Genomic DNA, 11,297 nt, shown 5'->3' on the forward strand with positions numbered 1-11,297 from the left:
ATTTCAGGCGAGCTTCTACCGCAAAGAAGCGAAATTAAAAAAAAAAAAAAGAAAAGAAGAGGTGCCACTCTGAAACAAGATTTCGGACATCGAAGCATTTAGCAGAAAGTTCCCGTTATCTACGGGACGGTTGATTTACCGTTACCGGGGACGTTGAAGACGACCTTCATGTTTTGTTTAAAATATCACTCCCGAGGAGTTTCGCGGCCGTATATTCTCACTCACAAGAAGCGCCGGATTTACTGCCGCGTAATGACACATCTGTCCAATATACGATCTCCGTGAGACTCCCCGCTCTCTGCGGTCGGTCTGCTGCAGTCGGAGGACAGATCCCGGTTCCCCCGTTCAACCGAGCCATGACCTGACCGCGGCGCTGCACGCTCGTCCGCCCGGTTCTCCCGACCAGGTAGAGTTTGTCTCTCCTCCCCCCCCCGTGTCGAGTCGGTCCTTTCACCGTCTACCGGGTTGATTAAACCCGACTCTGACCGCTGGTCGGTTTAGAGGCGGCTGCAGGCAGCTAGCAGTTAGCACGCTAACCTTAAAGCGTGACATGTTGGAGCTGATTGGATCATTTTATACCAGTTAAATGTCAATAGTAGATATTTATTAAAATGATTCTGTCTTTTATTTATTTACTGTTTTCATGTGGACATTTGTTACCTTTTTCTGTCTTCTATATTATTATAATATAATATATCATAATATAATTACTGTCCTGAGACACACATTAATATCTATATTGTAATCCAGTATTTAATCAGCTTTAGGTAAAGGTACAACAAAATAATGACATGCCTAAAGAAAGGCTTATATACACGATTTAGCATTGTTATATCAACTATTAGAGATCTAAGTAAAATTTGCCTATTTATCATTATTATTTCTGAATATTATTTTCTCTCTTAAAAAAAATAAATCAAAATTTAGTCGATATAAATGTCTGATCATGTCAATCACGTAGGGCTGCAACTAATAATTATTACCTAATGAATATTTTCGTTATCAAGTAATCTGTTGATTATCTTCTCGATTAGTTGATTAACTGTTTGGTCTTTAAAACGTCATAAAATGGTGAAAATGTTAATAAGTGATTCCCAAAGGCCAAAATGCAGCATTAAATGTCTGCTTTTGTTCCGACCAACAGTCCACAACCAAAATATGCTCAATTTATGATCATGGCGGTATAAAGAAATAGTAAATATTCACATTTAAGAAGCTGGAATCTGAAAGTTGTAGAATTTTTTTTTTTTTTTCATTTGAAAAAAGTTTCATTTTCTTTTGCTTGATTAATCAATTAATTGACTGAGGCCTGAAAAAAAGGCTTTTTTCAACTTTTGTTATATTACAGATGTTGTTGTTGACTTTTGTTTGGCTGCTCTGGAGGTTTGTGGCTCATCGTCTGAAGGGAAAAGTGATTTTAATTCTTACTTTATTCTTAAATAAATCAGGTGCAGGTGTTTTGGTCTTTGTTCACGTCTCACTTCAGCCTCCCCCGACATGCAGAAAGTGTCATCTCCAAATCACCAGAAAGACCGTCCAGTAAAACAACAGCTTCAGTGACGGTTAAAATAACTGTGAAGTTGTTAATGCCAAGATGTACGCTGTCAATTTCGACTCTTGATTCACATTTTGCTGCAGCTGATTACTTCGTAGCTGAAGGGACGTCGATGAAGAGACCGTGGAAACCTTTTACTGTGGCAGTCCAGCAGCCAGACAGCCTTACATAACTGTGCAGCCACAACATAAAGACTGAAAGGGCCTGAAAACAAAAGGACCGGAGAGGAATAGTGATAAACACGATCTTTAGTTATCTCTGTAGAAGTCATCGATTGGCATCTGTGTTGTGTCGCAAACTGTGACGGATAATGAGAGGAACGTTTTCCAGTAATCTGAGCATTCAATCTGTTTCATTAAAGTAAGCGAAGACTTAAATGTTCGGTGAATTACTGAAATAATAACGTCAAAATAGTGATGAATGTCCTCCGAATTGACGAGCATATCAGTCGACTGTCTAAAAGTGAAAACTGGCAGATACATCGTCCTCCTCCTCCTCCTCCTCCTCCTCGTCTCGGAGGGACGGCACAGAGGAAGAGGACGAAGTAGAGCTTATTACAGGGAGACGCTAAAGCAGTGATCTTCTAAGACACCGATTTAGGGCGGCAGGTTGCCATGGAGACCGCAGTGCCCCGCTGGGTGCCACGCTCCCATGTTCCCTCTCGCCTGCCAACATGGAGACGAATGTTACGCCTCTAAACATCCCGTGTCGTCAGCCGGCAGCCTGTCTGTGCAGAGATCAGACGTGCTGCTCCGCGTGTCTTCGGAGGCCGCCGAATATTTATTTCTCTCACGTCGTGATATCGATTTGAGCCGTTACGTCATCCGGCCCGAGCGGCGAGGTGTTTAATTCAACCCGTAAAAAGAAGAAACCGGCTCTCCGTGTGGTTTTTCTGCTGCGAAGCGGTCGAGCAGTTTTCAAATTAAAATACCGAGTTGGAGGTGAAAGGTCTCGTTCGTGTAGAAGCGCAGATCTGCCAGTAAAAAGGGAAAAAAAAAAAAAAAATGAGGAAAGGTTTGGAACATCAGAAATAAAAATATTTCCTGGTTGCAGCATCTCGTATATAAAGATGATGTTTTCTGCGACAGCACACTGAGTGTGTTTGGCTTTTGGTCTCTTTTAGACAGACATATCTCTACCGGAGGATCCTCCGGCTGCACTCGCATATATCGCTATGGCTTCTTAGTATTTCTTTCAACTAGAGATGGGACACGACTTATAAATATTCAAGTGGTCATTATAATATAAACAAAAAAAATCTATTAGTATATGCGACTATATTCTTCCTCGTTTCCCTTGTTTTTACCGGCGTTTGGTTGTAATGCAGTACTCCCCTCAAAAGGTGGCGTGAACACACACACACACACACACACACACACACACACACACACACACACACACACACACACACACACAAAGGGGCTTCATTGTAACTTTTTATTTTCTTGCCAAAAATGGGGTTCCATCAAGTTGTGTTGTGTAATTACTCTGATGCTATCAAATTAATGCGGTCATTAATTATTAAAGTAGTCTGCTGCCCTTTTTTTTTTTTTTTTTTTTTTAATGAAGATTGAAAGGAAAACTTGTGTCATCAAGTTTGAACTTGACAGATGGCATACGCCTCATATTTCCCGTTTCCTTCTAGACATGAGCAATTTTCCAACACTGTGTGTAAGCAGAACAAAACAATGACCAAATATAGATGGCAGCCTGTTGCCCGGCTTTACTTCAGCTCTCTGATTAACGTCCCTCATTATTAATGCCATCCTATTTTGGAGAACCCGAACGAGTCTTATCTGTGTAACCAATACTCACTTTCATGAAATGATGCCCCGGGAGGATCCGGTAGCCACTTCATTTCCTTCTTAAGACATCCATCACGTTGCATTTCTCTTACAGGGTTACCACTCTGCATTTCCCCTGCTGGTCTCCACCAGGTGGTTTTGGCCAGCGGGTCTGGATTTGCTGTGAATTATTAACAGGAGAAGTTTATTTGTCGGGGCGGAGCTCGTTAGCCGAGAGCCCCTGTCCTCGTTTGCCGTGACAGACATGCGTCACGCGGGGGATCCGGGCAAACCGGACGTCTTGTGCTCTCGAGGAAAGCCATCGCCGCCTCCTCTCCGGCTCGCTCGTCCTCCTGTTGGTTCCCCGACTCCGCTCTGACTCCTCCTGAAGGAGGCGGCGATGGAAACCTCGGCGGCCGTCAGGCTCCGTTACGAAGAGCTGCTGTTCTACGCCGCCTGCGTGTCTCACTGCTGGTGCGTGTGCGTGTGCGTGTGCGTGTGTCTGGAGGGCAGAGTGTGTAGGAGAGGCGGCGGTGGCATGCGCATGGGCAGCAGCTGGAGGTGGCAGCTATCCCGGGCCATGCGACTGGCGCTGCGCTGGTGCCGGCTGTGCCGCCTGCAGAGGGGAGGCCGCGGCGGCGGCGGCGGGGGGAGCAAGCCGTGGCTCGGGGGCAGGTTGTCGGCCCTGTGGAGTTACAGCAAGCTGCTCCTCCAGTCGCTGTACTACAACAGTCTCACCAACTCGGACACTCTGCTGGACTGCGCGTTCGAGCCCGTCTACTGGATCGTGGACAACGTGACGCGCTGGTTTGGAGTGGTGAGCCGTCCTCTTCCTCCTCTTTGATGCCGACCCTTCCTACTTCCCCGTCCTCACCCGCCTCCCTCTTGTCTCTCTCTCAGGTGTTCGTGACTCTCGTCATCCTGCTGACGTCCTCGGTCGTGATCATCGTCTACCTGTTCGTCCTACCCACAATCCTCAGCACGTACCCCGTGTACTGGACCGTCTGGCACCTGTGCTGCGGCCACTGGCTTCTCGTCATGGTGGTCTTCCATTACTACAAGGCCACCACCACGTCCCCGGGACACCCACCCAAGGTACCGAACTCCTGGCGCCCTGAAGGGGAGACAGTCTGGAACCGTCCTCAGCTGGTCTCACCTCAGGAAACACTTTTTTTTCTTGAGTTTTTACATTGCGAGGCAAATGTTTTAAATTTATTTAAAAAAAAAAAAAAAAGTTTAGTAATACACAACGCCTTCATGCACTGTTAAAAACAGGAAATAAACTAAAGGCACACGTTCTTTTGGAACAAGTTTAAATCGGTGATGCTCATCAAGTTTCAAGAGTCTAAATTGAACTGTATGAAATAAAAAGGAAGATTATTGTGAATTAACCTTCTAATCTCCAAAAAAAAAAAAATCGCCGGCATGTTTGAGAGGCATGTTTTTTTAAAGTTTTTTTTTTATTGCCATAATGAAATCTTTCAAGAGCCCGAAAACTGCAAAAACAATTTTTTTGTCATTTCCGACACTTCTTGAAGTAATCATGAATGCTTCTGTCTAGAAAAACAAAAACAAATCTAAGTTTAAAATTGTGATATTTCATCAAAATCACTTTACTCTACATGTGTCACTTAAAATTTTGCCAAATGTTAAGCTTTTGCACGATCCAGATTCAGAAAAAAATAAAATAGCTCTTTTTTTCTGAGACCAAAAGTAATGCGACAAAAATTCAGCGAATGTTTGACTGAGGTCTGGAGCACCGAGGAGACGACAGTCAGCTCGGAGAGCTTTCTAAAGCTTGTAAAAATGCAAATACGGGAAACCTGTGTCTTTCAAAATAAAAGTGCAGCGGTGGAAGTTCTGGACACCTTCAAAATAAAAGTTTCAAAGTTCCCTTCAACCTTTTTTTTTTTTTTTTTGAGGCACCGATGAACTCGGCCTCCCTCCGCTGGTCTAAAACATTGATTACAAAAAAACACGAGGATGTTGTTGGATGTGCAGCATGTTGGTACGTCCATTTGTTAAAATCTCCCTCTGTTCACTTCCTTTAAATTGTAAACATTTATTTGGACTGTTGTTCCAGTAAGACAATAATATGTCCTCTTCCTTGTCGTATTTTGTATATTTCAGGATAAAATTCAAATGCCCTCCGTGTCCATCTGTAAGAAATGCATCACTCCAAAACCGCCGAGGACGCATCACTGCAGCATCTGCAACGTGTAAGATCTCGTGTGGAGAGTTCACAAACGTTGTCGGTTTCTGGTCTAATTCTTCACAGTGAAATGTTTCTTTTCTCTCACAGGTGCGTTTTGAAGATGGACCACCACTGTCGTATCCTTCCATCCAGCCACGCACAAAAACCCTGAAGGAAAATACATGAAAACGAATACCTTGTTTCTTAAAGTGTATTTTCTGGTGTTCCCTCTCGTCGTGCGTATTGACCTGAACGTGTTTCCAGCCTGGTTGAACAACTGCGTGGGTCATTTCAACCATCGCTACTTCTTCGGCTTCTGCGTCTACATGACGCTGGGCTGCTTCTACTGCAGCGTCAGCAGCAGGGACTTGTTCCTGGAGGCGTACAGCGCCGTGGAGGTGAGGCTGGATGAAGAGCGCCTTTAACTTCCACCGTCTGTGGGTGGAGATTTTTTTTAATTTTTCCCTTTAGCCGAACGCCACCCAAGGTTGGACTTCGATACAAATGCAGATTGGTATGTCTAGTATTAGGAGATTCCTTGTCGTTCGGTACATTTGGATACCTAGACGACGTCCGCACGGATACATTTATGTTTTAAAACTCGTCGCAGGCGCTGCAGTGACTGCAGGCCGGAGGCTCGGCTGCAGCAGCAAGCTCGCGTTTACCAACAGAATGTTTAAGCATGTAGTGAACATCTGTAAACTGTAGTCGAGATCTCATCTATCTGAAGCATGGAGGAAATATTGGAAAACAATTACAGTGTCCAGCAATAGCTTGGATGTGAGGCATTTAGGGACATCAGTAAATTGTGGCGTCTAGAGATGGCATCTGTCTGAAGCGTTCGGGGAACGTCAGTAAATTGCAGCACCTGGCGGTAGCCTCCCCGTGGGACGTTTCGGGGACATTGGGAGCGTCGGTAAAGTGCAGCGTCTTCTGAAAGCTTGCATGTGAGGTGTTCAAGGAATATCGGTAAATTGTAACGCCCAGCGATAGCTCGCGTTATGGTTGATGCGAGGCGTTTAGGGACATGGGTAAATTGTAAGGTCTAATGAGACGATGCGAGACGTTGGTGTACCACTGGTAAGTTGAAGCTGCAGAAATCGAACGGTTACACCTTCCCGCTCTAAACTAGATGAAAAGTAAAGACCTGGAATGTGTAAAGTCATTTTCTTTTTCTTAAAATGACTTTTATACAATTGTTATATGTATATATATATTTAAAAAAAAAAGTAGCGTTCAATAATGAGGTCAAGGTATCGGTACTGAAAAGTTTTGAACGATACCCAACTGTAGCGCCACCCCATAAACCCAACTCAATGCCCCGGTTCTGTTTAGACGCTCTTCACCTGAACTGATGAGCTCGTTTCATGCGGTCGGTCGAGGTGTTGCTGATGGGATGACCCGGCGAGGAGCAAGAGTGAAATGTTTTGTACGAAGGCAGAATTTGAGCTCGGTGAGCGAAACGGGAGAGCTGAAAACGATCCGTCATCACTGTCCGCTCTCATATTTATCTCTGATCAAGGATCTCCCCGGTGTGCCAGCTGGCGAACAAACAGCTGCGAGCTTTCGACACCGACTCGGCTTGAGGTTCGTCAGACGTCCGGGTCTTGGGATCTCTCGCCAACACGACTTTAAACATATTGTACATATTGTTTTGACCCAGAGTTGAAATGACCGGGATGAACAAGCAGCTCAAAACCTCATCGGGTCACATCTGAATGTGAAGTAACGGTATTTGCCGCCAGTGTGACACCGTGACAGCAGACCGACTGTGTTTCCTGTCCCCCTCAGAGTTACTATCAGACGCCTCCCCCCGACTTCACCGCCAGAGAAACCACTGCTCACAAGAGCATCATCTTCCTCTGGGTGCTGACCAGGTGAGCAACGCTCTGAACACAAACACCAGACGGACCGCTCAGGCTGTGACGTGACCCTCCCTCTCCCCCTCCCTCCCTCTCCCCCTCCCTCCCCTGCAGCTCGGTGTCAGTAGCTCTGGGAGGACTCACGCTGTGGCACATCATCCTCATCTGCAGAGGAGAGACCAACGTGGAGCGACACATCAACCGCAAGGAGGCCAGAAGACTGAACGAGAAGGGGAGGGTACGTACACACAAGCAGCCGGGGTTTTTGTTTTTGGACCGCAGGAACTATTTCACAGTGTTAAAACACGGTGTAAACGGTAAGCTCACAGTAAACTCCAGCCAAGAGCGAAGCCGCTTAAAACAGCAGAGGAAGGAGTTTCAAATGGAGACGCACAATACCAAGAACTGGGCTTTATTAAGCCGGCGCACATCGGAGGACACGGTGTGACTGATTTGACGATTTGGCTCCGTTTGGGTCGCGTTACGTCAAAGGTATTTCAAACCTATTTAGTTCTCGGGGGGGGGGGGGGTTCCTCTCCTGAATGTCCTGAGAACTGTTTGGTCTGAATGCAGTGAAACGGTTTTCCTGTCATTGTAACGCTGATGCCGGCGTTTGTGCACCAAGTGGAAGATGAATGAACGGGGAAAAGACAACTATGCTGAAGGCAAGAATGACTTCCACAAGCCAAGTTCATTCAGGATGCAGCTCTAAGGACGCAAGATATTTGGATTTCTAACGCTGCAGGCTTCAGCAAAGACATAAAAAAAAAATTAAAAAAAAAAAAATCTGAAGTTGAAGTATGAAGTCCTTGTTGTTGCACAAAACTGTGGAAACTCACCACAGCACCCAAGACCTCGATAAAACAAAACAAAACTTCTAATGATGGACAAACACACAAAGTAGCAAATTTGAACCTAAAAAAAACTTGAATTAGATTGATTTTGCAGGTGTCAAGTACAAAACACCACGTCGATATACTGTATGTATACGTAACACAACAATAGGTGTTTATGTTTCTTTATGTTCCGACGCAGGTGTTCAGGAATCCGTATCATCACGGCGTAATGACCAACTGGAAGCTACTGTTTGGGGTGGAGAACAGGAGGTGAGTCTTTCTGGGAGTCCTTGAATTAAAAACCTCCTTCTTTTGAGCCACATTTCATGTCATTTGTTCTTCTGCTCCTCAGTCACTGGTTCACGCGGGTCCTGCTACCCTCCACCCACCTGCCCAACGGAGATGGCCTCATGTGGGACTGCACCGTCACCAGGAGAGACCCGATGGCCATCTGACCGTCACCCTTTCAAATGTCCACCCTACTAAAACCTTCACACCTGCATTGTCTTCACTTCATTTGAAAACGGAGTAACGCGAATCAAGAGCGTTTTGCTCGTGTTGGGATTTGCGCTGATAGAAAGGTGGAGCCACATGGAAGCCACTTGTCACCTTGAGATTATTTGTCATTTCCCACCTTTCCTCCCGTCAGCCTCGTACGCTGCTGTAGGTCAGATCTGGGACTGGACTGAATTACAGGTGCTGCTGGCCGGCATCTCTGAGGAGCCCAAACCTCGTCCTCACAACCTTTAGCAAAGAGTAGTTGTGCGTTTCTTGAACTGAATATTTTGCACCGACACGCCAGACTCTTAAAAAGTGAGATGAAAAGATGGATGAATGATGTAAGGAGGCCCGGACGATTTCATGAACTTAAACTGACAGTGCAGGACTTTTGCATACTGATACATTTCTCTGTATTTCACAGTTTTTAAATCTGGTGTCTGGTGAGACTTTCCCGTGCTGGCCGGTTGAGTGCATCAAGAGTGGAAGGAGTCGTATTGCGTGGGTTTAGATCACAGACTGTTTATAAAAGTGTTCGTAGCTTCCGGGTCTGAAAAATGAGGCCGATGCGGAAGTGCCTTAAGCTGCAATACCACCGAGTGCCACCAGAGGCCGGCTCCAAAAAAAACTCCGACTCCATAGACTCCCATTCAACTTCTCGTGAAATTCGAAGTCAGTAAATTTTTTCCAAGAGTAATGTCGGTGTTGTTAGCTATAGTCGCTCCTTCTTATTCGACTTCCGGTGGTCCATCTGAAAATAATCCTGTCATTAATTCAAAAATAATCCTTAAAACGGTGTGTTTTTGGGGGGCGTGTCTGTTTGATCGACACGTCTGAGGTGCAGTCAGGTTACGGCTATCGGTGGGCGGGGCGTAGTGTCACCGGGTTTCCGATCAGATCGTGTCATATCGACCGCTTGCTCCTCACCAGCTCGTCCAAATACGGTCCGAACTCCCAACCAGCAAGATGGCGACGGCCAATATCCGATCTCGAGGCTTCGTAACGGCCGTTAGCAAACCAGCGGGTGACGTCACTGTTGGTGCTTTTTATTTCAGTTCCAATAGTAGCCGAAGGCTGCGGAGGGTTTTGTAATTACTCTGACTGACAAAAGTTCCACACTGCTCTGTTGAGATCGGTCGCTGCCGTCTTCTTCCTGCTGTGTTGTTAATGTGCTTGTTTCTTTGTGCAAATGGTTTCCGTCTTTGTCTAGTTGAAAGTTTTTTTTGTTTTTTGTTTTTTTTACAACTTCATCCTATTTAGCTTCACTCCCACCATCAAAGCTGCGTTGTGCTGTCGATTCGCGCTGCAAAGCTGCAGATGCTCCTCTTCCATGTGAGGCTGGAGTGTTAACGGGCCGACGGACAGGAAAACGTCTCGCTTGTTTACACGGTCAGCATCGACGTGCTCACGATTCACCGACGCTCAAAGTGCACGACGTGGCACCATTAACGGCAGACCGAACTGATCCCCGACTCGGCGTTGACCGGAGATCTGAGCCGAGACCTCGTCCTCAAGTTGTGATTGTACAGGTTGTCCATGATAAGTGTGTGTTTGTGTCTCCGATCGGCGTGTTTGACGTGTGGCGGACGCCAGTCATGAGATGAAAACGCGTTTTCAATACTAATTCTTGATTTCAGTGTCCTTTTCAAACGTGTTGTTTTGATGTTTACTACTCTGCATGTTTACACCAACAGTTCCACTGTTGTGTGTGCTGACGAGACCGAAGACCGCCGGTCTGAACTGATGTTCTGGTGCCAAAGACGAGCGGAAAACCAAGAGTTTGATTCACTTTTCTTACATTTCTGACTTGAAACAATCTGTTTCCTCGACAGTTTCGGTGTAAAAAAAAAACAACAAAAAAAACAACCTACTAATTTAGTCATCTTAAACTTGTAAAGAGATTTTGGTGTGCCTTGTTTGGTTGTTGAGCCTTGAAATCGAGCCACTTAGAAGAAGTGAATCAGGCACTGTGACATCATTTTTAATTCCACAGCAAAATGCTCACATTTGTAACTTCATGATGGACAAGTTTGGATCTGTAGTTGCCATTGAAACGTGACGTCTAGCTATGACATCATTTATAACCAATAGGAGCTGTGCTCCGGTTTGATTTCTCTTGTCTTTTTAAAATAAAATAACTTTTTGCAATTTCCTGTTTGAAGTGTTTCCATTTCCAGGTGATCATTTTTTGAAATGTTAAAAACCGACATTAGCAGCTTTTTGTGTAAATTACAAAGAAAAGTTTTAATGACATCTTATGTTAGACATTAAATATTGTCTTATTTCCTTGGCATTAAGTTGATGTGGAGGTCCACAGTCGGCCAACCAAACCACAGGACGTAATATGAACTATGATATGTAGCATCAAATACTGACAGAATACAAGGCAGATGTTTGACAGACTCTTCACAAAACAATCTTAATTCAACGTACATTAAGCGCGACATAGATATTTAATTGTGTAAAATGCGTCTTGAAATATCAGTCACGTCAGTGCTTGATATGAGTCACGTTATTGCTCAGTTCCACATTCGCCACACGAGAGCGTAAAGGTCTGTCGGTGCCCGC

General features: G+C 45.1%; 1 protein-coding gene across 1 annotated transcript; it reads left to right on the top strand.

The window, feature by feature from the left end:
* The first annotated feature begins 280 nt into the window (after positions 1 to 280).
* Positions 281 to 10,877, top strand: zdhhc16b (zinc finger DHHC-type palmitoyltransferase 16b). The gene is made up of 10 exons (XM_069719366.1): positions 281 to 406; positions 3,853 to 4,156; positions 4,240 to 4,434; positions 5,470 to 5,558; positions 5,642 to 5,670; positions 5,798 to 5,931; positions 7,325 to 7,410; positions 7,510 to 7,633; positions 8,431 to 8,501; positions 8,584 to 10,877. The coding sequence occupies exons 2-10, from the start codon at positions 3,878 to 3,880 to the stop codon at positions 8,684 to 8,686; spliced, it is 1,110 nt and encodes a 369-aa protein (XP_069575467.1). The 5' UTR covers positions 281 to 406; positions 3,853 to 3,877; the 3' UTR covers positions 8,687 to 10,877.
* The last annotated feature ends 420 nt before the right edge of the window (positions 10,878 to 11,297 follow it).

Source organism: Brachyistius frenatus, unplaced genomic scaffold (genome assembly GCF_029030835.1).
Source record: "Brachyistius frenatus isolate BFR_SWC_R1_liver_20210118 unplaced genomic scaffold, ASM2903083v1 Contig_213, whole genome shotgun sequence".
Classification (NCBI taxonomy): Eukaryota; Metazoa; Chordata; class Actinopteri; family Embiotocidae; genus Brachyistius; species Brachyistius frenatus.